General features: G+C 39.6%; 2 protein-coding genes across 2 annotated transcripts; one reads left to right on the plus strand and one right to left on the minus strand.

Annotated features, from left to right (window-relative positions):
• The first annotated feature begins 4,031 nt into the window (after positions 1–4,031).
• Positions 4,032–4,823, plus strand: LOC149375267 (uncharacterized). Its single transcript, XM_089589271.1, has one exon. It carries the CDS (start codon positions 4,032–4,034, stop codon positions 4,821–4,823), a length of 792 nt encoding a protein of 263 aa, XP_089445397.1.
• A 5,425-nt stretch (positions 4,824–10,248) lies between these two features.
• Positions 10,249–15,413, minus strand: LOC149375268 (leucine carboxyl methyltransferase 1-like). The gene is made up of 2 exons (XM_089589272.1): positions 14,378–15,413; positions 10,249–10,341 (listed from the first exon to the last, which is right to left on the minus strand). The coding sequence occupies exons 1-2, from the start codon at positions 14,585–14,587 to the stop codon at positions 10,249–10,251; spliced, it is 303 nt and encodes a 100-aa protein (XP_089445398.1). The 5' UTR covers positions 14,588–15,413.
• Positions 15,414–15,677: the final 264 nt, after the last annotated feature.

Genomic DNA, 15,677 nt, shown 5'->3' on the forward strand with positions numbered 1-15,677 from the left:
AAATTGCAACGATATTTAAATGATTTAAACTTCGCTGTTCTAAGTCTGATTGCTCTTTCGCATACCTTATTCCACCAAACGCAGTTATTTTTATTTTTTTTTGTGAATCTTTTATTGAAGTTATTTGCATTTTGATCAACGGACAACTCTGGAGGATGAGCTCCAGGTGGTAGAGAATCTGCAATAGCAATTGATATAAAGTTGACAAAATTATCGTATCTTTCCAAGACATCTGCGTTTGTGAATTCCAGGCTGGTAAACATGCCTTCTGCTTTGCATAATTTATCCCGGAGAAGTTTCCAGTTACTTTTTTTTAAGTTAAACCTATAATCGAATCTTGGTATTAACTTTGGAGTAATGTTTATTTTTATTTCAATGGGGAGATGGTTGCTGGACCAAGAGTCTTCTAACACATCCCATTCAGTGATCAGAGCTATGTCAGGGGAGACAAAAGACAAGTCTATACAGGAGGCTTTATATTCACCGTTGGAGAAATAAAAATGAGTTGGACGACCGTCATTCAAAATAAAGACTTTCTCTGGGTCCAAATTTTCTGCTATAATGTTTCCATTGAAACAGTATTTGGAACCATAGCGGGTGATGTGAATTAAAATCGCCTAGCAAAATGAAGAAACCGAGATCGGTAATTTCATTTATAAAATTTGTCCAACTATTATGTTGCATATTGTGGCTGTTATGTGGAGGTCTGTAGACAGCTATTATCGCAATACTCCCAAATTGTGTATCAATCGTTATACTACCTGATTCAATGTAAGAAGGAACGTTATTGAGTGCAAGGTTGTTATAAATGATATTGTCTCTGATAAAAAAAGGCTATTCCTCCTCCTCTGCTATCCAGCCTATCAAATCGGGAGACTTTAAGTCCTTTTATTTGGAACATATCGTCCGGTCCTAGCCAAGTTTTGATGGCTATAATAACATCGTATTTTTGAGCCTGGTTCATTAGTTCCAACTTATTTTTAATACTGCGATAATTCCACTGCAATATTTTAAAATTATTAATATTAACAATCATTATTATGTCTATTAAAAAGAATTAAGAAATTTATGAAAGTTAAGTTATACTTAAGTTACGTTACTTGAAATAAGTAGAGTATGCGAAGCTTTATCCGTAAAAGGTTGGAGATTTCGTGGATTGATATAGTTCCAACAGACTTTCAGATCCCCTTAATTTTTGTGATAATTCATTATCATTTTGATTCTTTAAAATAATTTCATTTTTGCTACCATTAAAATTGTTCATTTATTTTTTGAAGCGATTCCGGATTTATTGATCGGTCAAAACTATATCGATCTGATTATCACACGGGAATTCCAATTTTTAAGAGACAATCTTGTTATCTCACGTTGCTTATTGGGTTGGACAATTCACGGCAACGATAGTTCGTGCGGTCATACTCTAGTGAATAGTCTTAGTAAAGATATTTCGGAATCTAGCGACAACAATACTCTAGAAATTTTAGATACGCTTGTAAGATCTTATTTCGATTTAGACTTATCAGGGGTAAAGGATCATTGTAGATTTTCTCGTGAAGATATACGTGCAATAAAGATTTTGAACGACACGAGCAAATACGTCGACGGTGAATGGGAAATGGGTTTACTATGAAACGATAAAGATGTAGAGTATGACGGGCGCATAGTCACGGAACGAAGACTTCGCCTCTTAGAGAAAAAGCTTGATAGGGATGGAAAATTTGCTGAAATGTATTACCGCGAAATGGAGCGCTTATTCGAAAATAATTACGCTGAGAAAGCTCCTGAAAATTCGAAAAATACAAAACGTTGGTATCTACCACATTTTGGAGTACAACACGCGTTAGGTTAGGCTAGTTTTTGACGCGGCAACTAAAACTAAAGATACGAGTTTTAATGATCTATTATTGACAGGACCAGATTTTTTAAAAACATTGCCAGGAGTATTGATGCGATTCCGTCAATACAGTTACGCGGTGAAGGCGGACCTAAGGGATATGTTCCTTAAAATTAAAATTCGTGAGGAAGATCGAGACGCACAACGGTTTCTTTGGAGGGGAAAAAGTAGATCAGCAGAAATAATAAGAATATCGTATGTCCTCGATGCTTTTCGGCGCGAAGTCTTTTCCGTGTACTGCCCTATATATTAAAAATAAAAACGCTAGCCTATTTTCGTCACGTTACCCAAACGCCGCTAATGCTATCATCGAGAATACCTACATGGACGATTACTTAGACAGCTGTAAGTCTCCGGAGGAAGCTAGAGAAAGAGCGTTTCAAGTAAAAGTTATTAATGCACACGCGAATTGGGAGATGCACGGTTGGGCGAGCAATTTTGGTTCGATTTTTGAGGAGACAAATTTGAGTACCTCGGACGTAAAATCTTTAGTTTCAAACAAGGATCAAGGTATTGAGAAAATTTTGGGTTTAAACTGGCTAAATGGTTCGGATAAACTAGCGTTCAAGTTCTCTGAAAGTAAAATTTCTCCTGATTTTCTGAATGAATTAAAAATTCCTACCAAACGTAAATTTCTAAGCATAATAATGTCGATTTTCGATCCTCTGAGATTTCTAGCGCCTTTTACGATTCAATCAAAAATTCTTATGGAAATCTGGAAAAGCAAGATAAAGTGGGATGAGGAATTACGCGAGAGAGAGTTTGAGCTTTGGAAGCGTTGGTTACGGGATTTAAAAGATATGAAATTATTTTCGATTGATCGTTGCTATCAGTTGGAAAGATTTCAAACAAGCGCGGCTGAGTTGCATGTATTCTGTGATGCAAGCTCAAAAGCTTTCGCTGCTGTCACATATTGGCGCTTTCTACTGCCGGATAACTCTTTCCATATGTCCTTTATAATTTCAAAAAGTCGTGTCGCTCCAACAAAAACTTAGACGATTCCTAGGCTCGAACTTCAAGGCGGTGTTTTAGCCTCTCGTCTCGCAAAAATAATTAGTGAAGAACATGATATTCAGATAGTAAGACGCGTTTTTTGGACGGACTCCGAGATCGTACTTCACTGGATTAAAAAAGATCCACACATTTTTAAGATGTTTGTATCAAATCGCCTTAACGAGATTCGCAGAAATACCGCGGTTTCCGAGTGGCGTTGGGTGCCAACAAAGGAGAATCCGGCCGACGACGCGACTAGGCGCGCCCCTAACACACTAGAGCTAGATAGCAGATGGATATCGGGACCATCATTTTTATACAAACACGAATCGCTATGGCCCATAAATTATCCAAGACCCTCGCAAGTAATATACAGGATCAAAGTACAAACGAAATAAAAATGACCGTTTTTCACGTATATCCAGAAGAGCCAATGATAGATGCAAGTAGATTTTCGTCGTGGATTAAGCTAACAAACGTTGGCACGCTTGTTCTCAAAGCCATATGTCGCATGAGAAAAGAAATAGTTTGCCCAATTGCATTGAGAACGAGAGCAAAAATTTTCTATTTCAAACAAAGTCAAAAAAAATCAGTTTGCCAAGAAATTCTAGCTTTGGGAAGTAAAAAAGAAATTTCGAAAAATAGTCGTTTAAGAAATTTAAGCCCTTATCTCGACGAAGATAACGGCTTATTATGTGTGAGCGGGCGTTTAAAAAACGTAGAAGGAACATTATTCCCAGAAAAACTAATAATTTTGGACGCAAAAGAAAACATAACACAACTAATAATAAAATACTTTCACTGGAAATTTTATCATGCAAGCCACGAGAGCGTTATCAATGAGATTAGGCAATCTTATTGGATAGTAGGCTTGAGACAAGGTCTAAAAAGCGTGACGAATAAATGTATTGTATGTAAAATTCTTCGCGCAAAACCAGCCAATCCCAAGATGGCAGGTTTACCATCAGCTCGATTAGGTTATCGCTTACAGCCGTTCACTAATTGCGGTCTTGATTATTTCGGTCCGATAGAAGTTGTGATAGGTTGACGAAGAGAGAAGCGGTATGGTGCATTATTCACGTGTATGACCACCCGAGCCGTTCACATTGAATTAGCTTATAGTTTGAGCACAGATTCAGCCATTATGGCTCTAAAACGTTTTATAGCTCGTAGGGGAAAGCCAGCAATCATTTATAGCGATAACGGTACTAATTTTCGAGGTATGCATATCGAGTTGAAAAATGCAATCAAAGAAATAGAAACCGATAAAATAACTGAATTTGTACATCAAAAAGAGATCAAATGGAAATTTAATCCTCCGAGTGCTTCACATATGGGTGGTTCTTGGGAGCGCCTCATTCGTTCTGTTAAGACAGCTTTAAATGTTATATTCCAAGGCCAATCCACAAAAGAAGAGATACTTGTAACCGCATTAGCCGAGGTAGAGCACTGTGTAAACTCACGTCCACTTGTACACGTATCTGCGGACCCACGCGATTTAGAAGCGCTTACATCTAACCATTTTTTAATCGGTGGATCATCAGGTGAGATTAGATTTGGTAGATACGAGAGCCAATCATTATGTACGCGAAAACATTGGCGAATAGCGCAACACTTTGCCGACTCCTTTTGGCACAGGTGGTTACGCGAGTATTTGCCAACATTGATTCCGCGGAAGAAGTGGTTCCAACAAGAGAGTCCTTTGAAAGAAGGTGATATTGTTTTAATTCTCGATAATAACTTGGAACGGAATCAATGGAGAAAGGGAGTGATTACTCGCGTACTACCTGGCGCTGACGGTCAGGTACGAGTAGCAGAAGTGCGAACAGCAGGTGGTATTTTCCTCAGACCAACGAGAAAGCTTGTACGTATTTCAGAGGTACAAAACTCAGAAGTTTTGTACGGTGGGGAGGATGTTCCCGACGATAGCGCTTAGTAATTTGTAAACGCTCGTCTTCTCGTTCATGCTCCGTTTAAGTATGTTTTTAGAGAAAAGGAGGTACGTGGGGACGTCTCAACACAACATATTTTGTATATGGTTGTGACGATGTTCGTACGCTTGACGGCGAGGAGAGGTGGTGCCGTCAAGGCTGCGTATCGACTCTGATGTCGAAAGCACAGGGTGAGGGGAGGAAAGGGGGTAGGAGGTATTTTTCCCCTCACAGACGTGATCGAGAGACGTTCGCACGCGGGTAAAATAGTTGAATGTGGGACAAGGGGAGAGAGGGAAAAAAGAACACGGTTGGTTTCCTCTCTCTTTTACAACGAACGCGGTTGTCTTTGGCAACGAATATTGTTATAAAATTCAGGAATAGCAAAGACTAGAAAACGAGCGGCAGTTTTGTTTTATTCATTCTCTTGAGAGACGTCGAGCTGTATTGTATACCCTCTGTATTAATAAGTATTAAAAACGTTAACTTCGCCTCCTTGAATTTCTTTTTTCTTGACCACGGAAACCAGTCGGTTTCACTCTTTTTAAATATACCTGTGTAGAGGCACCTATCAGCACTGCTTTGGGTGAAGCCCAGTTGTTTTAAGTTGCTGTCGAATTTCTCGTTCCAGCAACGTCCGGATTGTTTAAGCCCATAAATTGCCTTGTTTAGATTAAGAGCGAATTTTTTTTCATCGACATATAAACCATGTGGAATTTTCATGTAGGTTGTTTATTTTAGTTCGCTATTTAAGTAGGCTGTACTTACGTCAAATTGTAAAGAACTTAAATGTTCGGAGGTTGCTATTGCGAGGAGAACTCGTATCGACTCGAATCGTACAACAGGAGAGAAAATTTCTCCGTAATCTATTCCGGGTTCCTGGGAACAACCTTGTGCGCACAAGCGGGCTTTATAGCGCATACATCCATTGTCGAGGCTTTTAAGCTTAAAAACCCATTTAAACCCTATAGGTCTGCGTGTGTTGGGGAACTCGACTATGTCCCATATTTTATTTTTTATATGAGCCTGAAGCTCTTCATCGACTGCTTTTTCCCACTTATTAGAATCGGGACAATCCAGTGCTTCCTGAAATGTGCGCGGCACATCACAAGAGGCTACGTTTGCGTCATACCAGACAGGCGGTCGCAATGCTTCTCGCGCGCGCAATGAGTACCTCCACGCCTCCTCCGCCGCTCGAGCAGCCCGCAGTGAATTTGGCTCCTCTTGGCTAACACCGTCAGTGCGAATAAAAGAATCATCGGCAATGGGGGCACCTTCGGTCTGGTCGAGCGGCAGCGGGGGCGCGCGGCTGTCCGCTTGATCGGGGGTGGGCAAATTCTCGCTGTCATCCGATAGGGGTACAGAGATATTACTTTTACCTACGTGTGTGCTCGCGCACTTGTCGAAGATGACATTTCGTGAAACGATGACTCAGCCCGTTTTAGGGTTGAAGAGGCGGTAGTTTTTTGAATCCCCATCATAGCCTACAAAGACTAACTTTTCGGATTTCGGGTCCCATTTTTTTCTTAGCACGTCAGGGATATGTACATATACGTCGCAGCCAAATGTGCGCAAGTGAGAAACGTCAGGTTTTTTACCGGTCCACATCTCGAACGGAGTAACACTGTCAGAACAAGATCCTATCGTTCGATTCAAAGTGTATACGGCCGCGTTGACTGACTCGGCCCATAGGCGCATGGGCAAGTTTCTCGCGAGCAACATTGAGCGTGCTGACTCGACAATGGTACGCATTTCGCGCTCAGCTCAGCCGTTTTGCTCGGGTGTATAAGGGGCAGAGGTGAGAAGCCTTATACCCTTTGCATCAAGGAATGTTCTTACCGGTTCGTTAACGTACTCCGTTCCGTTATCCGATCAAATGATTTTGATATTCGTACCGAACTGATTTTCTACGAGGGATACGAATCTCTTTGAGGCCTCGAATGTGTCAGCCTTATGTTTTAAAAAGAATACAGTTCGAAAACTTGATGACTCATCCTCAAAAAGCAAAAAGAATCTCGCTCCTCCGACAGAGACCGTTTGCATGAGGCCGCAAAGATCGGTATGGATTATTTCGCCTGGGACCAAATCATGACGCCTCTCACTCTCAACAAAAGGTAACCTAAATTGTTTACCCACTGGGCAATCTTTACAAAAAAAATCGTTATCATTATTTATGGCCAAACCGGTAACAGCGTTGCTTTTAAGCATCTTTTCTATCGAGCGGCGGTTCACATGGCCCAAGCGTTCGTGCCATAATTTTAAAGGTACAGTCGATGTAAAGTTGACTTCGTGTTTTATTTCTGTCTTTATAAGCAACTTTATAAGATTATTTTTCGATATTACGCCCTAGGCCATTAAATGCCTCTCTCTCGAGTAAATGCTTGCCCTGCCGCCCTCGCACACAACAGAAAAACCCTTAGTCATGCATACACCCGAGGAAAACAAGTTTCTCTTTAACGAAGGGACATACAAAACATCGCCAATAACTCCTTCAAGCCAGTCCTTGTTTATTAATCGCTTTATACGGACACTTCCATAGCCCTTGACCGGCAACTCTCTACCATCACCCAAACAAACACAATCGCCCCGACTCGGCACGAATTCAACAAACCAATCGCGCTGACTAGACATATGTCGCGAGGCCCCACTATCGAGCACTCATGAGGACTCCTCGGCCAGCCCGGCGAACCAGCGAGCATCAGCAGACGAAAGCGAAATATCTATATCGACGGGCTCGACTTTGCGAGTCACTGAAAAAGCACAAACATTCGCCGATCCGGTGCCGCTCGAGGAACCCTCACCGGCACTACTCTCTCCTTCCCACGCGCGCTTTCGAGCAAAACAAAACCTCGCGATGTGTCCCTTTTTTTTACAGTAGTGGCAGATCACCTCCCCCTTATGACGACTTGGCTCGACGTGGGTAGACTGGATTCCGCGGCCATTTTGCTCCGCCGAAACGCTGATTGCAGACAAAGCGCTGGTCAAGTCGTCTGCCGAGGTCATTCTGGTTTCTTCTCGAATGAGCCTTTTCCTTAGGTTGTTCATCGTTTGGTTTTCCTCAGCAACGCTGTCCCACGCCGAGGCAAAGGCGCCGTACTTACTCGGCAGCGTGCTGAGGATTTTTGCCATTATCATCACCTCGCTTGTCTGTTCATTAATGTTCCTCAGTTGACTGGCGATGTTCTCGATCTTAGCGACGTGTTGCGCGACCGAGTCCGTGGGTGCCATGCGATAATCGTGGAACCTGGATGTCAAAGAAAGTTTATTTGAGGCACTTTTCTGTTCGTGTATGTCAAGCAGCTTTTTCCACATATCCCTCGCTGTGGTGCACGTAACAAGGTATTCCAACTGTGTGTACTCGACAGAGGATGACTAAACGAACATAGCCTTAGCATTTTTACCTAGGACTTGACTGTGCTTTCGTTTTCCTCAGTCACTGGGTGCGGTTCCAACTCTCTTCCTTCTACTAGGTCCAACAATTCGTGAGCAACAAATACAGTTTTTATCTGGAACTTCCACAGCTGGAAGTTTTGTCCGTTGAACTTCGATATGTTCTTCAAATCCGTTACATTCGTCATTTTGACGAAAAAGGCTCACAACATTCGCGAGAACTTTAATGGCACTTGAACAAAAAAAAAAAAAAAACTTTAAGAGCGTTTAACAAAACTTTCGAATAAAAAAAAAATCCCTGGGCCCCATAACCTGTTGAATGTTGGAGGTCAGGAGAATCCAGCAGGGAAAGAATAACAGCTCTAATATACGTGTAACTGTAAGTTTATTTATAACAACAAGGCCAACGATAAAGGAGAGCAGTGCGCGTCTTACTTCGAAGAGAGTTAAAAGGTATCTACGCATCGACTTCCCAACGGTAGCGATCATAGGTCAAGCGCCCTGTAAATAAGTGTGAAACGCATACATGTATGATCAAGCGTACAGACAAGAGCCTATTTATAACGCGTAAAGTCTTAATATATAAAAGGGAAATGGAAGTCTCGTGGGATGAACTATATATTTGAACACTAACCCACACGCTAAAGGAACCTTTGCAGTTTGAATTGAAGAATTCTGTTGTTTTGTTTTCTTTCGATGGTGAAAGAACGGGTGAATTGGAAGCGATTGAGTTCTTTATCATTTTCACACCTTTGCTGGGCCCGTTTGCCCCATTCATAATGTCACCACTCCGTTGACGCTTTGACGTTTTGCGTTCGTCGTTAACACCTCCATTATCCTGATGCACAATCTCACAATCCATTTTGTCATCAGACAAAGGCAAATCACTGCCTTTGTCATTTTCACAGTCTTTCGCGCATCACCCACCATGTTTTATCGATCTAACCTTCCGCTGGCGGGGGTAGATATGTACGAATGTTTTCGACCACTATGAGATAATTTAATATCTACACAAATGTTAGAAATCAGTGTTCGAGGTTTGTAAAGGAGGTTTGTAAATGCCCCAAAAGGCAATTTCAATTAGTAAAAACAACAGATTAAAATAACTCGATCAGCTCGTCCGATGCACGTTCTTCAGTAAGTAATAGTAATCAAATTTTGGTTTTAGTACATTGAACCTAGCAAGCCATCTGGTGTCAGATAACTTGACAAATTAGTGGAATGTTTTTTTATCGCTTGAAAGACTGCTTTCATTGGTTTAATTCAACAAGTTCCAAAGCACCCTATAGTCTGCTTTTCTTTTCGAGCTACGAGAGAACCACAAAAATATTTCTTTGCAAATTTGCTCAACTGCAGCTGGGAACTCTTTTGCTGCTACTGAAGCAGTAATTGTTATCAAGACAGTGTCATACACAACGAATTAATTTTAAAGTAGGAACGTCTGTTTCGAGCAAAGCGAATATTGAGTGCATTTTACCACAAAGGCTCGAACCGCCATCTGTGCCGAGACCTGTGAGGTTTTTGAGATCCAATCCAATTTTTTTTAACAAGTCTTTGACAGCTTGGTAAAACGTTAAAGCATCAGATTTGTTAATTTTAAGTAGACCAAAAAAATTTGTTAAAAATTTTAATTGACTGTAACTAAAATATTTTATTCCTATACAAAGATATTTTTCTGTCGAAATGTCGGTATGTCGGTGGACTCATCGACAATGAGTGAATATGATGATGAGCCAATATCACTAATAAGTTTTTTCAAAAATTAGGAGCTATAAATTCTGTCATTAAATTAGTACATTTGGTTCTATGAAGCTTGATATCTTTTTGCTGAGGTTCCTTACTACAATTTAATACTTAACATAAATAATCAGCACCTTAAATGCTGCAAATGGCAAGCTATAAATGCTACCAGCTTTACTTAAATATTTTATTTTTTCTTTGGCTTGCGAATCACAATTGCACATTACAGGTAACGTTTGTTGTTTCGAGGAACTCAGTGAATGCATACGATTCCCATGCGAGTCGGTTTCCGAATGCTTTTCAAATCTTTGTGATGAGCTCGTAGATTTTTTTGGCAGGCTTTGCAGTATGCTTGTTTTGCAAGATCATTTTTTTTATTTTTGGTGAGCCAACCTATAAATCATTTTTATAAATTTGACATAGGTCTTACAATTTTTTATGACAATCTTTAGAATTCTAGGATAACTTAATACACAATGATGTTTATAATTTACCTTTACCAAAACTTTCTTGCTTCCAGATGGGGTTATATGGATAAATTCGCGATTTCTCGGATTTCCGCATTGCTAGGAGATTAGAACGACTTGGCCGCGTGTTTAGATTGTTGTGTAGTTCATTCTTTAAAAAAATATGAATCCCGGTGTTCGATAAAAGTCGTAAGATTCGTGCGCACAATCACCTTATGGCAAACTGCCATAATTTTCATTTTAAATGCTCGAAACGAATATATACACGCTCGCGCTTTACTCGACACTTGTGCAACCGTGAATTTAATAACTATTCGATTGGCCCAATTGTTAAATTAATCCTTTAAAACTTGTTCGATTACAGTGGGAGCGATAAATTGATTTAAATTTGATATTTACGTATTGATGGCACTCGGTATTTAACTCATTTATCGCTCCCACTGTAATCGAACAAGTTTTAAAGGGTAAATTTAACAATTGGGCCAATCGAATAGTTATTAAATTCACGGTTGCACAAGTGTCGAGTAAAGCGCGAGCGTGTATATATTCGTTTCGAGCATTTAAAACGAAAACCTTGGCAGTTGCCATAAGGTGATTGCGTGCATCATTAGCTTCAACACTCAATACTTTGCCCACTAGTCAATCATCACGTTTTGGGGTAATTTTTTCGTTTGGGGTAGTAATCAAAGCAGCAGACGTGTTCGACCTGACATTAATTTTCAATTAATTCTTGTGCAACAAAGTATGATGTTTTTTATTGCACTTTTTACATGAGCCAGAGGAGCAGGCACCTGCATGAGAACGTAAACAATTAAAGCATAACCTCGTTTCTTTTGCAAGGGTCCATCGCTGATTAACGTTCAGTTTGTCGAACGAAGGGCATTTAAAGAGTAAATGTTCGGAACCGCAACAAACGCAAATGCCCTTCATACCGGTAGCTAAAACGCGAGCATCCAACTTTTTACGCTGAAACTTTTTCGGCTGAAAGTTCGCTTGGTCAGCAGTTCGCTTTTGTCCTTGATCAAAATTTTTCGACGAGGATTCTAATACGCTAACCCGAAAAGCTGATTCACGAATGAACTCAATCAGTTTCTTTAAATCAGGGAGTTCATCAAGAGTTAGAGATTCTTCTCATCTATTCCGCGTTGACGCGGGAAGTGCTCTTTCAATGGTGCGAATGAGTTGACGCGTACGGCCATCTATTTTCAATGTGTCCAATGCGGTAAGATGCTGATCTACCGTGTCTGCTAGAGCTGATAAACCGGAAGAAGTGGCCTTATTTAATTTCGACAGATCAATAAGTGCGTCTAAATGTTTCGTAACCAATATACGTTTTCTCTCGTATGAATCGGTAAGAAGCTTCCAAGCTTTCGGGTAATTTTCAGCGGATAAAGACATAGGTCCGATTTTAGTGAATGCTTCACCGCGCATTGCACTTTTTAAATAAGTTAGTTTAGGAACATCGTCAATGTCTGAGCGAGAGCGTATAATTGATTCGAAAGCATTTTTAAAAGAGAGCCAAGCATCAATATTTCCATTAAATAACAGAATTTCAGTTATCGGAAGCTTCGGAAGCTTTGGCCTTTCTAAAAAGGTTGAATTGGCTAACGCGGTAGCATTAGTGTCGATTGCAGGCAAAGGTCGTAACGCTTGAAGCTTACCGGCGATATGAAAAAACTTCTTACGCCAGTCGGCTAATTCATCAAGCTGCTTATGCTTTGGTTCAAGAGAAGCCAACTCATCATGAAGTTCCTCGTATTTTTTCAAAGCGTCTTTTAAAAGCTCTAAACGAAGGGGAGCATCATTCGCGGAAACGAGATCGTCATCGAGAGCTTTTTTAGTTTCAATTAATTGCTCATTAAAAGAGGTCCCCTTTTGCACAATAAAGGCGATGCGTCTGGCTTGAGTCATTTTTACAATAAAGAAAAGTATTTAATTTGGGGTTATAAACAACGCGAAAAATTTCAATAACGCGCTGAGCTTGATGTACGAAAAACGATTCAAAGCAAGAGTTTATGCAAACGACTAATTTTTCAAACGGCTATGAAAAGCGCGTGTTAATAAAAATGGTGACAGTCGAAGGAAGGAGAGGTTAAATTCAAACAACTTATCTTATTCCAATAATGCCGTTAAGAAGGCTTCGCTAAGGGAGGTCGAGGAGATTCACTGCTGGAGGAAAGGAGTGGCGTGGTGCATATTTCTGGCGAGGGATGGTGATGGACGGTGGTGGTAAAAAATCTTGCGTCCGTATGATATGCAGGTGTTGATGTTGAAACGAAGCGACGTATGATACGGTGCGATGGCAGTACCGATTTCCTCAGCTTATGACGCAGCTTCGTACCTCACAGGAGGCACCATGTAACGAAGAATGCATAGCTGTTTTCAAATTAAAAATGAAATGCCATGTAGAGAGTAAGACCCCAGGGGTTAAGAGTCGCTCTCTAAATTTAATTAAAGGATGATTTTTGAGTATTTAAAACATGGTAATATAAAATGAAAAAAGCTTATTGCAGGAAAAAGCCTTTCGGCAAAAAAAAACTGATTTATTATGTCAAAGAGTTGTACATTAGTCAATCATGGATGAGAATAACAAAATATACTCGAGTAAATTAATAGTTGTGAAGTTTGTGGTGTTAAAAATAATAATTGTACCTTGTCAGGAACTATGGTTGCGATGAATCTGTCGCTTAGATTCATTTAACGTGAACAAGATTGCGAGCAAGGAGCTCGGCTTTTTCGGGTCTGCTGGCCAGGCAGGACCGCTTTTTTCGTTGCCACGAAATATCGTTAATGCCTCGCTGGGAGACGATGTTTGGTCACAATTGACGCAAGCTTGTAGTCGATCTCAATTTTCTTTTTAAGGGTTAAACACGAAGGTTAAAGCGACGTGCAATCAGAAAGAGATTTTCGTGAGAAGCGAAGTTGTATGCGCAAAAAGCCGGAGATTTTTTCATACATTCCGATTGTCTTTTCTTAATATTCTTTTGTCAATTTGCGCGCTCGAATCTTACGACTTTTATCGAACACCGGGATTCATATTTTTTTAAAGAATGAACTACACAACACAGACAATTAATTTATTTAACGACCATATGTTATAAAATCACTAATAAAGTGGATACATAAAAAGTTATGGATACACAAAATAAATTGCAAAAAATATTTATTGAAGATGATTTATTTACTTGCACACTATCACTGCACCAAAAAATTTTTTTTTGATCAAGTAGGACGGAAGTTAGAGTAAACAAAAAAAATACCATTTGAGTCAATAAGAATTTTACTTTGCTTGCATCAACTTTTTTACCTTTTATGATAAAATTCGTTTTAGTTCTATCAGTAAAGTGTCACATTTGTTGGACCATGAGGACCCAGCTCAGATCCATCTGAATGTATCTAATCTTTCGCGATTACGTTTCATCATAATTTAGATCATTTATACACCATAAGTATAGTATTATTGACCTATGACCTATATAGATAGAAAAAAAAATTAACACTAATTTATTATTCTATTTAACCGATTTGAATTTGAGATTGATAATTAAAATCGCATTGAAAATTTTCTTTTGATTTCAATTGATACCTTTATAAGCAGGGTACTCTGCCTATAACACTGCTTAACTAAGCCAAACCTTGCCTTACATTGCAGAGGCACCGAATTACCGAAGTTTGGCAATGTTTAGAAGAGTTAGACAAAGTGAGGCAGAGTTTAGTAGTATAAAGAAATATTATTTTCTCTCGAGACAGTACACAAAAAAGTTGTGTCATGAATTATGCTTATTTTAAACTACAAATTTATGTCATTTATTGCTATTTTTTACACTTTTAGATCTGTATTAGAGGTAATTATGACTATTGTTATGCATTGTGTATTGTTAATACTCTTACTATAGTTTATGTTAATTGTTGAGAATAGTTTAATGAGGGTACAACGTAAACAAAAGGTATGAGAAACTGACCTTAATAAATTTGTTAAGAAAAAGCTCTATGCCCTTAACTCTAGCATAGTAGCCTCGATTGATTTCTGGTGTCCTGCGACTAGCCTGCTTTATAAAATAACCAATATAACAGTCATCCCAGTAGCCAAGCTGCACAGCGCTCTGCTTGCACTCGCTGGCATCATTGTTAGTGGCCTGGGTAGCCTCATCATCTGCTATGTCCTTGATCATAACGACGTCAACTGGAGTTATGACGGGGTACAGATCACACTATAGCTGAAAACTGTAAAGGCGATAATACCGAGTGAGTTTACCATATATTTATACTTCATTTTATTTCTTTAACAAACTGACAACTGACAATAGTTGTAACGAATTACCCTGGTAGCCATTGGACCGACTAATTTAGACATTATTTAAGGAAGTAACACTGCACTGCTAATGTTCATACTGCTGAGTTGATCCTACCCTGTCTTTGTCATGTCTTTCTGTAATTTAAACTCCGAGCGCTACTTTAGTTTTGACTTTGTTGTTACATACACATACGAGGATGTGGGATTTTCCTGGAAGCTCTAAGCTCAAAGCTTGGAATAATTAAAGCCCTGGCTCTTATCTCATCTAATCATCATAAAATTAAAATTTAATACTTTAGTTCTATTTTGATCAACAATTGTGTATTCACCTTTCATAAAGTATTTACACATATGCCTATAGCTATAGGACTTTTTTTGTTACACCAGCAATTCCAACTTGGTAATACTAGGGCTCCGCAAACTCGGCAAGCGACTTGCAAATTATTATGTATAAAAGATACCTAAAATTGCGGAATCGTGAGCAATCTTACCTATCACTTTGCAGAAAAATGTCAGACTCTCTGGTTTATAGTATAATAATAAAAGCCTAATCGTCTAGAGAGAGACTTAATAACTGCATTGTATCGTATACAGACGATCACAATAATGATCCCTTGAAATACAGTTGTCAATGTAACAAGCAACTACACATTTTTAAAACACGCAGAAAAATTGAGAATTCACTTTTTTATACAGTGGGTCGAGGGCAGTGGTGGGTAGGTAAGTTACCTCAAGTAACTTACTTAGTCTCTTCAATGTAAGATACCTGTAAATTACTTAGGGTGCCTGTACGTGGAAGACCTGCTGGGTGTAATCCGCAATCGCCGCCAGCAGTTACATATGTACGACGTGACAACGTTGCGTGGTTAGGGGCGCTACTGTCGATTTACTGGTGATGTGATCCGCAATCTCACCAGCAGTAAAGCAGACGACGTCGGTCTACTTGCTCTTTTTCGTGACATTTTCTC

Source organism: Copidosoma floridanum, unplaced genomic scaffold, assembly GCF_036245765.1.
Source record: "Copidosoma floridanum isolate Cflo_tuat_1 unplaced genomic scaffold, Cflo_Japanese_pri ptg000008l, whole genome shotgun sequence".
NCBI classification, from domain to species: Eukaryota; Metazoa; Arthropoda; class Insecta; order Hymenoptera; family Encyrtidae; genus Copidosoma; species Copidosoma floridanum.